Source organism: Hippopotamus amphibius, chromosome 14 (genome assembly GCF_030028045.1).
Source record: "Hippopotamus amphibius kiboko isolate mHipAmp2 chromosome 14, mHipAmp2.hap2, whole genome shotgun sequence".
In the NCBI taxonomy this organism is placed as follows: domain Eukaryota; kingdom Metazoa; phylum Chordata; class Mammalia; order Artiodactyla; family Hippopotamidae; genus Hippopotamus; species Hippopotamus amphibius.
The window spans coordinates 4,037,667-4,056,828 of record NC_080199.1 but is presented as its reverse complement, the minus strand read 5'-3'; the positions used below and the strand labels follow the sequence as shown (position 1 = coordinate 4,056,828).

Below are 19,162 nucleotides of genomic sequence, written 5' to 3'. Positions count from 1 at the left end.
GCAGACATCTGTAATAAAAACTGAGTACATCTTGGTGCGTAGGTTGAAGGTAACGACCACTCGGGTTCAGGAGCCCATTTGTGTGGTCACTTCCAAGGCCCTGGGAGGGGCCCTCGCAATGTTCTCACGGTCTTGTGCTTTTGTAACATTTGCAAAAGTAAGGTAATTTTGCATTCTTTTTCTGTACAAGGGCCGTCTAAACGGTACCCGTTTTGGGCCTCATACAACATGCCTCCGCCCGTGACGGTCCGCCCTGACAAAGGTAGGAGCGGGCTGGGATGGGAGAAGAGAAAAAGAGAAGTAGAGTTAAGCAGGCGATGTCGGAGCCATCACCCACTCCCATGCCCCCAAGAACCCTCCGGGGCAGACGCCGTTTTTTCGGGAAGAAGTGCGTCCCGCAGGCAGCAGGCAGCCTGCGTAAAGCCTCCGAGCTCTCCCCGAGGAGGCTTCAGGGGCGGGCGGGAGACCTCTCGGTGCCCGGAGGGAAGAGAGGCTGCGGGACGCCCCACCGCGGGGTACCCGGCCCACCGCGAGCACGTGCGCGCGTGCCGCCGGCGCGACCCACGGGTATCTTGTCCGTCCGGGCCGCCGTCGCGGGGGACTCCCCCTCCCCGCCCCGCCCCCCGGCCGCGGGCTCTGCGCATGCCCGGAAGGGCGGGCCGAGGTCCCAGCCCCGGGAGGAAGGCGAGCGCAGGTGATGTGGGAGCCGGCGGGGGTATTTGCCGGCTGCACCGAGCGGGAGCCGGAAGTGGGGGCGCCGAGAGCGGCGCCCGCGGGAGCTCCGGGCTAGACCGCGGCGACGGCGGCGGCGGCCCCTCGGCTGGAGGAGGACGATGAGGAGCGACGGAAGCGGCGCGGGAGCACGCTGCTGCGCGGCGCCGGGTTCCGGGTCCGCGGCCGACTGCGCAGTCTGCGAGCGCGTCTGAGTAAGTGCGGGGCGGGCCGCGGGGGGCGGCGGCGGCGGGGGGCGCGGGGCCGAGGGCGAGGCCGCCAGGCGGGCGCGGGCGCGGGCGCGGGCGCGGCGGCCGAGGCGCGCAGCCGCCCGACGGGCTCCGGGGGCGCGGGGCCGGGAGCCCGCCGTCGGGGGTGTCTGCGGGGCCGGGCAGGGACCGGCCCCCGGCAGCCTGCCGCGGCCAGCCCGGCCCGGACCCCGCCGCACGGGGCAGGGGCGGCCCGACCCCCGGCCCCGGGCGCCAGGCCTGGGGTCCCCACCTGCTCCGCCGCGGACGGGCTCAGACCCGCGGGTCCCACGGCGGCGACGCTGGGGCGCTCCAGAAACAGCGCGCGGGCCCCCGACGTGGAGCGGAGGCCAGCCTCGCCGCAGGTGCGTGTCCGCGCGGGTTCCCTGCAACGCGCGTCGCCAGAGCTGTTGCCCAGGGTGTCCCCGGGACCCCGCGCGGAGCCTTCCATCCCGCCGCCCTCGGGCTTCTGTCCACTTGCCGCAGGAACGGAGGAGAGGGACGCGAAGCTCGAGGCGTCCGGCCGCGGTGCTCGATGCCCCTGGACTCTCTCCCGGGGGCTCTCGGCGGCGTCCGTGCTCGTGTGCACCCTCAGGATCACCACGCATCTGCTGCTGAGAGCTCAGGTCTCATCCCCTTAAAGAAGAGCTCGTGGTCGCCCGTCCAGTGTGCCGTCGTCACTGTCCCGCGGAGAGCGGGGCCGCTCCACTCCGCAGCTGGTGGTGGAGACTTGCTGCGTGCCGGGCCTCTCTCTGTCGCCGAAAGTACGGATTTGCATAGGATGATGTCACTGTCATCAAGGAACTCACAGTCCGTGTAAAGCAGACAGATGACACTTCAGCAGCGAGTGCCGCCGCGTGAACTTGTGCAAACTACTAGGTGTGGCAATTTCGGCAGTGGGGCGCAGAGGTCCCGGCAAGCCTTTCTGAAGGAGCTGCCAGCCCATCTGGGGTTTGACAGAAGAAAAGATAAGGCATCGCCCTAATTGCTTCCCGTGGGCAACTACTCAGGTATTCTGCAGTGAGTCCTACCATTATTTAATTCGTTGTGCTTACTTTCACTTACTCTGCTCTAGCAGACAATAAAGTGCTTTAAATTTCGTCTCATACAAGTAGCTGCATTTATTAACACGCTATTATATTTGATCTCAGCCTTGTTTCAGTAAAGTGTTTGATCCCTTTTTATACAGGAGGAGACGTCTATTTTGAGAGGTTGAATGAGTTGGCCAAAGCCAGGTAGCTATTAACATACCGAGCCTGAAAACACACTCCTTCCCCCTGCACGCCACTGCCTGCCATTGGTAGGTCCTGTGCAATGATGAAAGTAAGCCGGTTTATGAGTGTCTGTACACACGGATCTTGGCACGCCTCCTGCCTTCCCAGACACACCTCAGGCCTGAAAGAGAGCATTTACTCACCAAGTTGTCCTGGGTTAACAATATGACTTTAGTGGTGGGTACAGGAAACCATCCAGCCCAACATTTTTCTGTGATGTCTCCTCCCTTATCACTTACCTCGGGAATCTACTTCTATTTCTCTGTTTTTCTTTAATTTAGAACTCAGTTGTTACTCAGAGATTCTAAAATCTTTCTAGTACTTGTTTAGTCACTTCAGGAATGTTTGAGGCCCGTAGATACTCTTTTTAGAATAGACCTAAAAAAAAAAAAAAAGAGTTCTCGTTTTTCTAATTAAGACTTTTTTCCTTCAAATGATAGACTGCATAATAAACTTACATTTTACGTTACTGTTTCATGTAGGTCGTAACTTTTACAGCAGTGCATTGTACTGGAATCGCAAAGCTGTAGTATTTTCAGGATGTGAACTGTGTACATTTATGAGCTAGCCTGAGAATCTTACTTCTTCTGTAACATTGATTTTATAAGAAAATAAATTCTAGCTTTCATCCATTTAGTTAATATTAAAGTATTTAGAACACTGTCCCTTCATAAGTTGGAAACTTCTTGAATTTCATTATCAGTTTTAATTCTAACATCATTTTTAGCCTTGTGGATCTGTTTTTTTTTTTTAACCATTTTCTTTCTTTGATATTTATAATCGAAAAAGTCAGAACAAGTTGTGATTGACTTCCATAGTGATAGGAACCTGTTACCTTTGTCCTCTCGGAGTGGACTCCATCTGCCAAGTCTTCTGTGCTTCAGGTGGAATGGAGAGCACAGAAATGCTGCTAAGTTGCTGCCTAGCATGACGTTGCACGTGTCTGCTCACGCCGACTTAAATCCCAGTTTAAAATGTTCTCTGAACTATTCAGTTACTGTCCAGCATCTCCATAGGCAGTTACTGTTCATTTGTCCCATAGGACTATTAATACACACTCTTTCATTATTGATGACGTGTGGGTAACCATTAGGGAAATAGATAATTCACTCTGTGGTGTCTCCAGCACACTGATAGCTGCTGTTTGTGTTTCCATTTCAGCTGTGCAGCTGGCATGGTTTTTAAGTTTCCAGTGCTTAGCAGAAAAGGAGGTACATTGATGCAAGAAGGCTGAATCTGCCTTCGCTGTTACTTGAAATGTGATTGAAAGCTGTGAATTCCCCCAGAGGATACCATTCTGCCCTTGTGATGTCGCGCTTAGGAGTGACACATGAATTCACTTTCCACTTTTTAGGCTTCCTTTGAACCTACACATGGTTTTGTCACTTGGTATTTTTTTTAATGTATGAGCAGTTTTTATTTTTAAACATTTTATTTTTAAAATTATCAATTGAGATGGGTACAAAGGTCTTTAAAATAATAGTACATTTATGACTTTTAAAAAATTGTATTTACAGTTGCTTACTCTTTAGTCAGATTGTTTGGGGGGAATTAATATTTAATTCATGTGTAGGGAAAACATCTTTTATAGTTTTCAAAGACTGTCTTTTACTGTTGACAGAATCAGTAAGTGACTATGTATACTGTGCAATACCATGTAAACTTTCACAATTAAAAAATAAGAATAATTAGCGTTTACTTTTGTGTGTGAGACAGTTGCAACCTTCATTAAAATATAATTTTATCTGTGATTGAAAGAGTAATGTATTCGTCAAATTTACTCTGCTGGTATTGGGGCAGTCATAATTAAATGTATCCATTCCCATAGTTTGAGTCTTAGTTCTTGATATATCTAAGTTGTTGATCTGTATTTTAAATTTTTGGATGAAACATTGCTGGGTAAAGGACTGACCTGACGAGACTGCCAGCTTCAGCTTAAGAGGGAGAGCGATAGTAGTGTTTGGTGAGGAGGAGGTTGAGGGTGGTTGTTACTCTAGACTTGGAATTCATCTTTAATGTACTGTTTGCATCATTTACATTACATTTTTACTGGAGGGAATAACCTGAGTTCCATTAACAAAGGAAAGCAAAAACACTGCACAGTTCATGGAAACTCCTCAGGGTTCCCTGGGTGTTTGTTTCCTGGCCTTTCTTCCTCCCCTCCCATTAATTACACACTCCTGAAACACACTGTGTCTGTTGTTCAACCTGAAGACTGTTTAGCCAAAGTTATTTTCTACAACTTTGACTCTGTGCTCTTTAAAAATATGTTACTTTGACATCCTGGGTCTGGGAAGGAGACTGAGAATGTTTGATGAGTAAAATATTTTACAAACCTCAACTGAAACATGAAATCACTATGTCTGTGCACATCTGTGGTTTCTAGAGCCCTATATCTCTCAGTAACTTTTCAGTTACTCTTAAAAGTCACATAACCAGGACCTCCAACTTTCCACTATAGCAGTTAGTAAAGACAATATTATTTATAATCCAGTGCCTGTTTTCCAATTCTAAGCTTTAATTTTTCTCTGTCAGCTGTACAGTGGAATTTGTGAGACCCTAGGGATTATTCAGGTAACTGCTTCCTTTCACACATGTAGGAGCTTGGAAAGTGGTATAAAGGATACCCATTCAGAGTGGTTCCCCATGTTTAAACGTGGACATGGCTAGTCACCTGAGAATGTGTGAGGCAGCCCTGAAGAGGTGAAAGCCCCCTTCGGGGGGATGCAGAGCCCTAGCCCAGGCTGAAAGGTCGTCTCCCCAGAGCTTCTCATCTGTCTTATGTTCATGATCCTGGGGAACCTGAAGAAAGTTACGTGTTTTTATTGAAGATATTTCTCTTCCAGCATCTAGCAAGCTTTAGTAACCTGTATGTACTATAATACACAAAAGATTTAAATTAATGTAGTACATCATTCTTAATTTGAAGGTGGCAAGTCTCTGCAGAAAAAAAGGCAATCAGGTTATATAGTTAGGCAGTACAGAACAGTGGTTCTCAAACTTTTTTTGTCTCAGAGCCCCTTTACATTTTAAAAAATTCTTGAGGACTCCAAAGAGGTTTTGTATATGTAGACTATTTAGAAAGATATTTATTGTCTTCTAAATTGACTGGAAGTTTATAAAATATATAATTTTATCACTTAAAAATAACAGCAAAAAATCTTTTACATATTAACATAATAACCTCTTTATGCAAAACAGCTGTCTTTGCCAAAAAAATTAGCAAGGAGTATGGCATTGTTTTACATTTTTGTAAATATCTTTAATGTCTGTTTAATAGAAGACAGGCAGATTATTATGTTTCTGCATTCATTCTCATATGGTAGGTTGTTTTAGGTGAAATATATGGAGAAATCAGGTTCACCCAAATTTAGAGTTGTAAAGGAGTATTTTCATAGTCACTTCAGATAATTGTGGAGGTACTCAATGGATGGTAGTTTCTTAAAGGTCAGTTACATTGTGGAATCTGAAACCTATATCAAAGAACTTTTCGTCTCTTAAGTAAAATACATTGGTTTACCTTTTAATGAATTTTTTACCCATGCTTGATCTTTGTGACATCAATCATTGGTCATTTGGAAATATTAGTTTGTCATGCTGGGCAGATTCTTCCAAATAGTGACATGTTTAGTAGGTTATCAAAAATCACATTTGTTAGTATCATTACCATTGCAGTGCCATCAAAAAGTCTCTAAGTTGTGGGAAGCTATTGGCAACTTCATTCATTTTCCAGAAAGATGTCTGCCAAACACATAAGTCTGAGTAACCACAGTTTGTCAGTTGTCTTTTTAAGTAAAAATGGTGCCACTTAAGTAAAGCAGTCAGTTCAGCCCACAGCTCATGTGTATTCAGTACACAGCATTAGTGCTTCACGTGTCCCCCTTGTTTCGTCACCCATTGTCACACAAAATGCTAAAAAGAAGTGTGCTCGTTGGTTGACATATGGTAGGGAATACAGTGAGTCCTACATTTGGTGCCGCTGTCTCGGTTCTTGCTAAGGCACCAGCACTTCTACCCATCATTGGTTTTGTGCCATTAGTGCAAATGTCAAACAGTGAAGCGGCAAATAGTGTCTTAGTATACTTGTACTATTGATCTCAAAGACCCTTTGCGAGGACCTCGGAGACCCTCAGGAATCCACAGCCACATTTTGAAAACCACTGGCCTAGAAAGATCTCAGGTTTAGTAGGGACCTTAAAGTTCATCCAGTTCAACTACTTTAATTTACACTGTCCTTGCCAAGTATTTATTTAGATTTTGTTTGAATACTTTCAGTTCCTGTGAATAAGTGTGCTAAATGAATAAAAATAAGAGGCATAGACAGCTGCTTGATGGAAAAGTTAGAGAAATTCTTAACCCTGGAGTTGTGCTTTGTCCTGTTTTTTAAAAATTTGCGAAAATTCCCACATGGTTTCTTTAAATATTTAAGCATGATGAAATCCAGAGATTACTAAAATTATGTTGTGAAGGACACATAGTTAAAGTTTTGCTTTTCTTTTGCTGTATTTAAGGACAGTGTGATCTTCCTCTGGTTTTCCTTGTCTCCTCTATAATTAAATTTACGTTAGACATGTACAGTTATATATGTCCATGCATGTTTCCTGAGTAGATGGAGGGTTACTGAGTAGATCATGAACTACTTAAGAGCAAAACTGCATATTTATAAATTTTAAATAGTCTGTATTGTCTAAGCACTATGATTCAGATGTCTGCAAGTATTGGTGGCATTGTCTTTAATCTTTAAATAGTATGATGGGATGCATTGGAATCTGATGAGTCTGGGAAGCCTACCCTGGGACCATTTTGTGGTCTGGGCTCGGTTTGAGAACTCCCCTGGGGACGTGTAGTTGTGGTCTGAGGACTCATGTCATTGAGGGTAGGCATAAATTTGGTATTGATCTCTCTCTTTTTTAAGTCTCAGCTTATAGAACAGTTGTGTAAATATTTTTCCTTAGGAATGGAGCCATTTGCAGTCCTCCAGCTACATAGATGAGGGAGCACATGAGGTGGTTAGTGGAGGTCAGGTGAGCATGTCCATCACTCACTCAGTTGACTTGTCACTCAGCTAACACTGTAACCAACGTGGTGGTGGTTCTGACAGCTTCACAGCTATAAATAGTTTATATTTTTGCCTTAAATTGGTTACTGTATGCATATATGGGCTAATAGTTAAAGATAGGAAGCATATAGAGCAATAAAGGTGAACAAAAGTTCATGATGACCATGAAATTCTCAAGGTGATCATCCCCAGATCTGTGCATTTCATTCATGTGATCATAGTGCTTACAGAGTGTAAAAAGATATTACTCATACTTCAAAACCATTCTTTTAAGAAGAAAACAATCATGATTAGGTTTACTTTGTCTATACATTATAATAAAAAATGTTGTGTTTTTACTGGATTATTTCTTGAGAAATGCTCACTCATATCAATATGACAGCTCTAACCACTTCATCTAAATAAAAAGCACAAAAATTACTTTTAAGGTTGACTTTTTTTCATTCACATATAAGACCTGTACATGTTATAATAATGTGCCTATTTTTGATTCTGTAACATAATTAAATTTAGTTTGCATGTTATTTTATATTAAGCCCTAGAATCAATTGTTTTAAAAAAATGTATTTGTCTACACATCATGCTTTTTTGTTCATAATGAACATAAATCATGTAAAACATTAGATGAGGAGGATTTGTTTAGTTTTGGAGAAGTTTGAGTTGTTAGTGAAGCATCAGGTACTCAAGGAACAGATAAATTGAGATTACAGATGGAGTAGACATGGAGAATGGAAATAATTCACAAGTACGATGGTTGGAGGCATGAGAAGGAATGAAATCCCTGAGGGGAAGAAGAGTGGGTATACAGGACCTTGGAAAATGCCTATGTTTAGGGGAGGGTTAGAGGGAGAAGCAAGGAGTTTGATTATACTGAACATTGAGGAAGATTCCAGGTTAGGTGCCAGTTAGGAGTACAGTGTTGCATTGTGGATTGAGAAAAATCCATTGGATTTACTAGCAAGTGAGGTTTGCTTTTTATGAGAGATCATCACGAGAGCTCACGCATCAGATTCTCTAATAGTGAGTAGTTAGCAGTTACTGGGGTGGTTGAAGCCACAGATAGATGGGCTTTAAAGACATTTGATACCTGAGAGCTGGCGTGATAACTTGGCAAAGGCAGAATTGAGAAATGAGAATAAGTTAGGTATTTATTTAAGACGTAGGCATAAGTTCGAAAACATAGTAATAATGTAGAAGCAGCATGGAAGATGAGGGATATTGGTTAACCAAGCTTCTGTGTGCTGCAGGTCTAATGTTCTTTCCCTCTAAGCAACTTTTCTAATTAGTATAAACTCTGATTTCACTTTTAGTGTATGAAACTCACCATCTCTCTTGATTGTTTATGATGCAAAAATGTAATCAGCAGATGCATTGCAGCATGCAAAAGAATCGGGCAAATAATCCGTCTCTTCTGACAACACATTTCATAAATGTTTGCCTCATAGGACGTGCTCTTTAAGGGGTAACTAACTGCTCTGCTTATTCCACGCGACCAGCAGCAATGATCTTGGATTCAGCTGGACATTCTCAAAAGACCCAATACTATACCTGGCCCCAGCCTCCCTCTGCTTTGTTGAAAGACGCATTTAGAAACCCTGGCCTGGCAGCATCAGGAGTGTTGTTCCAAGTGCCAGCTGAGGCTGGTGGAAAGATGACACATGGGTGGGAGCAGGCGCCACTGTGATTAGCTACTTCACTCTACAGGAAGCAGCATCTTCTGTTGCAGCACATGGGCATGGCGTCCAGGCCTCAGCAGAGGGTACGCCAGTTACAAATCTTATCGCACTCAGAGAAGCCCCTCTTTGTATTCCCAGTGGGCACGTGCAGACCTGCTCGCTGTCCTTGCAGTCCAGATTCCGCTCACCAATAGGGGTCAGGTTTATCACACAAAATGTTGCTTAGAAACATAGCTGATATCCCACCTGTATGAGGTTTCCAGGGAAACAGTGCTGGAAGGTTAACTAGAGGTCATTTTTTCATGAAGAAAGGTTTTGTTCACCCTTTTATTTACACGAATTTTTTGGAGAACTTTCTGCTAGCTCTAGAATCTGTGCACGGGACTGTATTGGAGGCAGTGTTCATTCCTATTGACCATCATCGCGTCTGGCTTTATGTGAGGTTTTGACATCTCAGCAGATGGCTCCAGTAATTGTACCTTGCTGATAGTTTCAGCAAATTCATCAAATAAAACATCCTTCCTGTATTGTTTGCTAGATACAGTTCCTTTAAGAGCATGGAGGTGTGATACAGAAGGGGGAGCAGAAATTCTTGGCAAATTGGGTTAGGAAAAATAAGGCAGTAATGAGTGGAGGTCTCTTTGTAAACCACAAATATGTTGTAATATATTAAAGAGAACACACACACACACTAGAACAGTTTTTAGTCACCTGTCCTTAAAATTGACTTTCATTTGATATTCCTCAAAATGAATTGACTTTTATTGACTTTCACAGTGTAACAATCCATTGCAAGATTACATTTGTTTATCACAAAGTTCTTAAATTAAGGTGACTTTTCAGGCTTGGTGGAAAACTGCAAGGTTAATTCCTATTGTTCCTAACCAATAATGGACTCATATATGCCATTTTTTCTAATGTCCGGTCTCATATATGTTCCAGTGCTCAGAATGCAGTTGTGTTTTCTCAGAAATCTAATAATTTAGATACATTACTGGATTGTTCATTTAAAAACGTTTTAGTTTTGAGTATATGTAAACTGGTGTACTACCCATAGGGATACAATAGTGAAAAACACAGTTCCTGGCCTTACACAGTTCAATTTAGTATTGTGTGTCAAAATTAGAAATTAAGAGGCTACTTTTATAACGAGATATTTTTTCAAAGTTTGAAAATTGAAAAATTTAACTAATCTATATAGGTGGTTTGAATTTCAAAATATGCCCTGTCCATGTAGTAGGAGCTTTATATTTTTTTGGTGTTGTATTAGTTTTTTATGAGAACTTTGATTGGAAAACTGAGTCTGTTCACTCCTGATTATCCAGGTTGTAGAAGTGCTTTGCCATGCCCATATCAAATTTCTAGATTTTTTTTCTTACAGGTGCTTGGTAAGTTCTGATTTTGATGTTAATTCAAGCAGAACATGGTTAAGAAGGTAGTAGTACAGCCAGAAATACTAGTCGCAAAAGCAAATAAAGTTAATATATCTATAGCATTTGTAAATGCTTTTTTGTTAGTTTTATTTGATAATGCAGACCAGCTTGATAAGTAGGCGTTTTTAAAATTCTCATTCTACTGAAAAGGAATTCAAACTAGAAATAAGCACTACACCCAAGATTGTTTAACAAATATATGGTAGAGCAGACTTTAAGGGTGATGGAATTTTAGTGTTTTTTCTACTATATCACCAAATAAATGATATTTGAGTTACTCATCTGTCTGATACTCTTGTCATAAATGATTGGCTTGACTATGAAAAAAAGTGTATTTTTTCACTTAAGAAATATTTTAAATGGTGTCTTATTTTCTACATGATACAGTGCTCTAGTGTATTTGTATGTTATATTCCAAACCTTGCTAATCCTAATCATTATACAAATTCACTTTTTTTTTTTTTATTTTGGTGTTAAAGTAAATCCCAGTCTGTTTTCAGATTTTCCTAATACAGCTTCTGGATACAAATGAAAATCATTCCTCTTTTACTTAAATAAATAAAAATAAAATTAAGCATTACATGAAAAACTGAAGTGGTCAGATGTATAGTTGAGACTTAACCCACTACAGTGAAGGATCATAGATTGCCCTGTCTCATGTAAGCTGTTGATGAATAGTAGTCATAGATGGTAAACGGCATTGATTATTGACCTGGAACGGTTTCTCAGTATTCAGTATAATTGGCTTATTTGCTGCTGTAGTGTCGCCTCTTTCAGTCTGGTTCTTATCCAGGTCTGGCACCTAGTGCTCAGGTATTGCTTCTGTAGTTTTTAAGCTGGGATTTTTGTTTTACCTCACATACCTGCTTTTCTCTGGCCTAACATAGTGCTTATTGTAATAAAACTTGTTACAACTGGGTGGCAGTGTTGATTTCAGAGAAGCTTTAGTAAAATGCTGTGCTGTTGGTGTGTGTTCAGAGAGTCATTTGAACAAGAATTCAAATTTGAAAGTACGTGTTTAGCAAAATAGTAATATATTTTGGGTGAGATAATAGTGAAAAATTGAATCTGTTAAATCATCATCTAACTCATCTTTATAGCCAGTCTAATTTAACTTGATTTTCAGTGATTAAATCTAATTTGATGAACTAAAATGCCACATTTGTTAGCTTTTGGCATACAGTAAAATTTAAAAAATAAGTCATTAACAATTATTTATTAAATTTAAGAATAACTTTATGGTAGTTTTGTTAGTGAATAAAAGAATAATTTTTTTAAAAAAATTGGTAAATAAGTAGATGTTTACTGTTGTACATAAGAATAATTATAACTTTTCACCTCTTTTGCCTTTATAAGACAACGTACATAAACTTTATTTGATAACAGTGATTTCTGAAAGCTTTTCTTTTGTATTTTCTTTACATCAGTTATATTTTTCAACAAACTTTAAAAAGACTTTTCCTGCAGTAAGTCATTTTCTTCATTTATCTCTGGTTCTCAAATAGAATTTCTGTGTTTTTGTTTCACACTTATCCCCCAGCTGTTTATGGCCTTATCAGTATACCGTAGCAATCTTTGTTGATTCACTGGTATGAAACTGCAGTAAGGACTGTATAAAAGACTGAACATACTTCACGATACTAGCAATCTAAAGTTTCTTTTTAATCAGATGTGAAAGACAAATTGTTAGACTTTTTCTTAAAGTTGATACAATATTAGAAACTAGTGTTTAAGTTATTTTTTAAATTTAGCTGTGAGAACCTCCAAATAGGGAAAATATTTTTCACTCTAGTTTAATTTTTTTTTCTATAATGTAAAAACATTGAGAATAAATTCTGTTGGCTTGGTCTTGATAGGTTAGAATCTGTTAACTACCTTTTTAATAATATTTGCCCTCAGTCTACTACCTAACTCAGTAAGGTTGTAGGATACAAAATCAATATTCAAAAATCTGTCGTGTTTCTATATGCTAATAATGAACTATCAGAGCAGTTAAAACAATCCCATTTACAGTTCCACAAAGAAGAATAAAATAGCTAGGGAGAACACTCTTTGACATAAATTGCAGCAATATTTTTTTGGATCCGTCTCCTAGAGTAATGGAAACAAAAGCAAAAATAAACAAACGGGACCTAATTAAATTTAAAAGCTTTTGCTCAGCAAAGGAAATCATAAACAAAACGAAAAGACAACCTGTGGACTGGGAGAAAATATTTACAAACTATGAGACCAACAAGGGCTTAATTTCCAAAATGTACAAACAGCTTATACAGCTCAATATATAAATAAATAAATAAATAAATAAATAAATAATTTTAAAAACTCAACCCAATCAAAAAATGGGCAGATGATGTAAACAGGCATTTCTCCAGAGAAGATATAGAGCTGGCCAATGGCACATGAAAGGATGCTCATCACTAATTATTAGAGAAATGCATATCAAAACTACAGTGAGATACCACATACCCTGATCAGTCAGAATGGCCATCATCAAAAAGTCTACAAATAATAAATGCTGAAGAGGTTGTGGAGAAAAGGAAAATTGCATACGCTGTTGGTGGGAATGTAAATTGGTGCAACCACTTTGGAGAACAGTATGGAGGTTCCTTAAAACCTGAATAGAATTACCATATGAGCCAGCAATCTCATTCCTGGTCATATATCCAGAAGAGACAAGAATTCTAATTCAAAAAGATGCATGCACTCCAGTGTTCATAGCAGCACTATTTACAATAGCCAAGACTTGGGAGCAACCTGCATGCGTGCGCGCATGTGCGTGCACACACACACAGATGCACGTGTGCACTGTGGAATATTACTCAACCCTAAAAAAGAATGAAATAATGCCATTTGCAACAACATGAATGGACCTAAAGCTTATCATGTTAATTGAAGTAAGTCAGAGAAAGACAAATATCATATGGTATCACTTATATGTGGAATATTTAAAAAATGATACAAATGAATTTATTTACAAAACAGAAATAGACTCACATAGAAAACAAACTTATGGTTACCAAAGTGGAATGAGGCAGGGAGAAACTGGGAATTTGGGATTAACAGGTACACACTACTATATATAAAATAAACAGCAAGGACCTACTATATAGCCCAAGATATATTCAGTATCTTCTAATAACATAATGGAAAAGAATCTGAAAAACTTTATAATATATATGTAAAATGGAATCACTTTGCTGTACACCTAAAACATTGTAAGTCAGCTATACTTCAATTTAAAAAAAGAATAAAATACCTAGGAATAAATTTAACCAAGAAAGTAAAAGAATTGAACACTGAAGACTATAAGACATTAATGAAGAAATGAGGAATACACAAAAAAGTAGAAAGGTATTTGGTGCTCATGGATTGGAAGAATTAATATTGTTCATACTGCCCAAAGCAATCTACAGATTCAGTGCAATCCCTATCAAAACTCCAGTAATATTTATCTCAGAAATAAAACAAATAATCCTAAAGTTTGTATGGGACCACAAAAGACCCTAAATAGTCAAAGCATTCTTGAGAAAGGAAAACAAAGCTGGAGACTTCTGCTCCCTGATTTCAAACTATATTACAAAGCTATAGTAATCAAAACAGTATGGTATTGGCAGAAAAACTCATAGATCAGTGGAACAGCATGTACAGCCCAGAAATCAACCCACACATGTATGGTCAATTTAATTTATGACAAAGGAGCCAGGAATATACAATGGGGAATGGACAGTCTCTTCAATAAATGGTGTTGGGTAAATTGGGTAGCCATGTGCAAAAGAATGAAACTGGACTACTGTTTTACACAATACAGAAAAGTTAACTCAAAATGGATTAAAGACTTGAAATTTAGCACTAACTCAAAAAGATACATATAGCACTGTGTTCATTGCAGCATTATTTACAGTAGCCAAGATATGGAGACAACATAGGTGTTCACTGATGGATGAATGAACAAAGAAAATGTGGGGTGTGTGTGCACACACAGTGGAATATTACTCCATAGAAAAGGAGGACATTTTGCCATTTACAACAACACAGATAGATCTTGAGGGCATTATACTAAGTAAAGTGAGTCAGAGAAGGACAAATACTCTGATCTCACACGTGGTTTCTAAAAACAAATAAAACAACCCCATACTCATAGATACAGAGAGCAGATTGGTTGTTGCCACAAGCTGGGGCTAGGCAGCAAAATAAGAGAAGGGGGTCAAAAGGTATAAACTTACAGTTGTAAAATATATGTTATGGGAATGTTATATACAAGGTAGTGACTATAGTTAATAATACTGTATTGCATGCTTGAAAGTTGCTAAGAATAGATCTTAAAAGTTCTCCTCACAAGAAACAATTTTGTAACTATGTATGGTGACGGATGTTAACTAGACTTATTGTGGTGATCATTTTGCAATATATACAAATACTGAATCATGATGTTGTACACCTGAAGCTAATGTAATGTTGTCAGTTTTACCTCAAATTAAAAAATTGCCCTCACGCTACCTAGCTGAGCAGTGGGTGCACCAGGAGCCTTAGAAGCACGCTCGCTGGTCTCGGGGCTCTTCTGCCTGCCAAACTGGGGCACGGCCAGTCTGCTTATGCTCCAGAACCTTCGTTCCCTCGTGTAAAATATTGGCAGCATGGCATCAGCTTATTTTTCTGTCAAATCAAGGAGAGTACCTGAATGGAAGTACCTGCATTTTCTTAGAAAATGAATATAATTTGGTGAATATTTGTCTTTCATAAATACAGCAGTGGAGGGAGAAGGGAGACCTTGAGAACTGAAGGGACGAGAAGGATTAGAACAGTCACTTTTATGGATGGATTGATGTAGGTTTCCAAGGATTCACCTAGTACCATGATTTATTACATCATGGATCTAACTTTCAAAATAATAGACATATGTTGAATTACTGATTCTCCCCCTCTCTCTCTCTCTCTCTAGGGCACTTACGGAGAGCCACAATGGAAAAGTCCTGGATGCTGTGGAACTTTGTGGAAAGATGGCTAATAGCTCTGGCTTCATGGTCTTGGGCTCTCTGCCGTATTTCTCTTTTACCTTTAATAGTGACTTTCCATCTGTATGGAGGCATTATCTTACTTTTGTTGATATTTGTATCAATAGCTGGTATTCTGTATAAATTCCAGGATGTATTGCTTTATTTCCCAGAGCAGCCATCTTCCTCTCGCCTTTATGTCCCCATGCCGACTGGTATTCCACATGAAAACATTTTCATCAGAACCAAAGATGGAGTGCGTCTAAATCTTATTTTGATAAGATACACTGGAGACAATTCACCCTATTCCCCAACTATAATTTATTTTCATGGAAATGCAGGCAACATAGGTCACAGGTTACCGAATGCATTGCTTATGTTGGTTAACCTCAAAGTTAATCTTTTGCTTGTTGATTATCGAGGATATGGAAAAAGTGAAGGAGAAGCAAGTGAAGAGGGACTCTACTTAGATTCTGAGGCTGTGCTTGACTATGTGATGACCAGACCTGACCTTGACAAAACAAAAATTTTTCTTTTTGGCCGTTCCTTGGGAGGAGCAGTAGCTATTCATCTGGCTTCTGAAAATTCACATAGGATTTCAGCCATCATGGTGGAGAACACATTTTTAAGCATACCGCATATGGCCAGCACTTTATTTTCATTCTTTCCAATGCGTTACCTTCCTTTATGGTGCTACAAAAATAAATTTTTGTCCTACAGAAAAATCTCTCAGTGCAGAATGCCTTCTCTTTTCATCTCTGGACTCTCTGACCAATTAATCCCACCAGTAATGATGAAGCAACTTTATGAACTCTCCCCATCTCGGACTAAGAGATTAGCCATTTTTCCTGATGGAACACATAACGACACATGGCAGTGCCAGGGTTACTTCACTGCCCTTGAACAGTTCATCAGAGAAGTAATAAAGAGTCATTCTCCTGAAGAAATGGCGAAAACTTCATCTAATGTAACAATTATATAATGCTTTTCTTTTTGATTAATGCACTGTATTTTAATTCATGCAGAATGATAAAGAATGTTCCTTTCTAGAAGTGTGTTATGTCTGTACTTGTCTGAAGAGTGACATTAAACTTTGAAAGGACTTCAGTGCTCCCTTAAAATGATCCAAATAGTTTTTTACATTTGAAGAACTGTAATTATTGGGATTATTTCGTACATTCTCATCGAACCTTTCATTGTGGTTATGTATCCATATCTTTAGTTTAATATGCTATTATAATAGCGTATTATATTCAAAAGTTTCTTCTTGCTAAAGTTGTATAATCTGTGTGACACTTAGATGAATGACTAAGTGTAGAAGGAGACATGTAAACGAGAAACCTTTGGGTATTATTCCTTTAGTAACTATTGGGACAATCATGGTACAAACTTAGTTCTGTAATTGCATTTTTCACCTTAAAGTTAAAATGAAATGCATGATGGTATTTTATTCCTTGACTTATGCAATGCAGTGTTTTTAATGTAAATAGTACTGGTCATATACCAATGTATATGGTAACCTGGGTTATATCTATTTTTATGTAAACTCTATTTTGTTTTTAGCAAGAAATGAAATTAAGGCCTGTGTGCAGGTTGCCATTGAATTTTGCTCTGGTGAATGCTGAGATCCAGCTTTTTCTTACAAATAAATGGGACCCCATTTTCCAATATAAATAAATGTACCGTGTTTTGTTAGGTACAGTCTGGATCATGGCATGTAAAAATAGCAGTTGAGAATTTTACTGCCGCTTTGATGTGCATATTTGAACTTTTTAACATTTGTAATTTTGGTGGCGAAGAGAATTTTAGCTTCTGTCAATTTTGTAAGTCTACAGCTGAACCACTAGTAGCAGTCATAGTGAAGATTAGAATCTGTTTAAGAATTAATTAGGAAGTCTTATCATTACATTGTTGTACATACTATTTTGCAAGAATTCCCACATTTGATCTTTAAGTCCAGGTATCTAGGTATATCTGTCCCACTAAAGCCAAGATATCATTTATTGGACTTGCTGAAAATAAAAGAAAAACAAAAGTAAGTGAAAACCATATTCTTTGGTTTAATGTTTCAGCTATGAAATAGAAGAACTGCATCAGGGGACAGCTTTAGGGAGTGTTATTCATTTATTTCCTACATGTGAGATCATAGAACCTGTTACCACATTTAACAGTTAAATGGCTGTAAGTGGGAGGTAGTATCTAGACATAGAGAAGAGTAAGAAAAATCTTACTTAAAAAAAAGAGCCCCTTAAAACTTATAGGATTTACCTTAAAAAATATAACCTAAGTTGTTTCAAACAGTCCTTAAAAGTTAGATGTAATTGAGCTCTGTACATTGTTATGTCAGCTTTAACATATGATATTTTGAATATTTCAGCTATATTTATTGGCTTTGTGCAAGCAGCTAGGGTAAAGAAATAATGGGTCAATAATCTTGACCTTAATTTAAAACTCTTTCCATGGAGATAGGGCTAGAAATACTTTTGCCAAATAACATTCTTATTTTATGTTAGTATTTAGAAAAGAATAAACTATAGCAAGTATGATTTCTAAAGGATAATGTTTTCTATAAATTGTAAAAAAAAGTCATGCTTTTTTAAAAAAGTTGGAAACGCATATCATGGAAGGTGTATTTTGTATGTACAAATTCACTACAATTAAAGGCTACTTTTCATCTTGTCAATCATTGCTATGTAGAATGACTATCCTAAATAGTAATGTATTAAAAAGAAAAAAGTTAATGCAACAAAATGTAGTGTATTTAGACATGAGCTTACATGTCACACCTTGGACTGGTATCGTTCTTTAAAGTTTACAAAGTACCCTATGTTTCATGTGATCATTTAGTCTAGTACACTGTGGAGGAATTTATCAGTGTTAGTTATAAATATTATGCTGCTGAAGTGTAAAAAGCTTTTTCTTCATCACTGTTTTGTTTTATGCTGCTTTTTCTTTTTCTTCTTTTTAGTACTCCAGGTGTATTAGCAATCCTCCTCTCCTTCTTTTGAGCCAGGACTTCACATGGCAGTACGTGTGTCCCATCCTTACCTTCATTCTCCTCTTTGGGCTGAGAAGCCTTTCTTTGTGCAGCAAGGGGAAGAGGTTGTGTCTAGGGTTGTAGCACATCTTTCCTTCCTAGCTTCTGTGTTTGAGACTCTTTCCTTAGAAGGGAAGGGTGTAGAAGACAAACTCCTATTATCAGGGGTCCCTGAAGCCCATGGCATCATTTTTTAAAACATGTCTAATTTTGTGGCCAAAGCAATTGGTCTTTATAAAACGTGAATTGTTCATGAGTCACACCTTCATTTTGGACTCATTTTAGTGGGAATACGTGTGTGTCCATCTTGTTTATTAATTTCTGGCTGACTTATGCAAGAGCGCCTGTAGGAGTTTCGGAATGAGTTTTTAAGTTATCAAGCTACTGTAATTTGGAAATCCTAGAATGATTTTAAACATGGCAAGATAAAATTCATTGAGATCAAGATCCGTTATTTTAAAAGGGATTATTGGGGGTAAAATGGCAAAAAGGATCCTAAAAAAAGATACTGCAAAATATGGGAAGAAATCATTTGTAACAGATAAAATAATACTAATAGGATGGAAACAATTGGAGAGGGAAATGTGAACTAGTTCTTAAAGGTAGAGCTAGGGAATAATTAACTGGTGAGGCTGGTGAAAAGGAAGCATAACATACAAAACAGAACATTTGAATGCAAGGCATTTCTAACAAGTGCCTGATACTGCATCCACCTTGTGTTTTTGCAAATACT

The 19,162-nt window shown here is 39.2% G+C and overlaps 1 protein-coding gene across 11 annotated transcripts; it reads left to right on the top strand.

Moving 5' to 3' along the window:
* The first annotated feature begins 69 nt into the window (after positions 1-69).
* Positions 70-17,617, top strand: ABHD13 (abhydrolase domain containing 13). Of its 11 annotated transcripts, none has more exons than XM_057707398.1 (4): positions 635-926; positions 1,446-1,979; positions 2,149-2,194; positions 15,341-17,617. In XM_057707398.1, exons 3-4 carry the CDS (start codon positions 2,176-2,178, stop codon positions 16,372-16,374), a joined length of 1,053 nt encoding a protein of 350 aa, XP_057563381.1. In that variant the 5' UTR covers positions 635-926; positions 1,446-1,979; positions 2,149-2,175; the 3' UTR covers positions 16,375-17,617. The 11 variants fall into 11 exon arrangements, 9 of the variants coding, with proteins under 9 accessions (XP_057563388.1, XP_057563389.1, XP_057563387.1 ...); XM_057707397.1 differs by having other exon boundaries at positions 636-926; positions 1,446-1,969; XR_009049008.1 differs by lacking the exon at positions 15,341-17,617 and adding an exon at positions 3,395-3,991 and having other exon boundaries at positions 643-926; positions 1,446-1,969.
* The last annotated feature ends 1,545 nt before the right edge of the window (positions 17,618-19,162 follow it).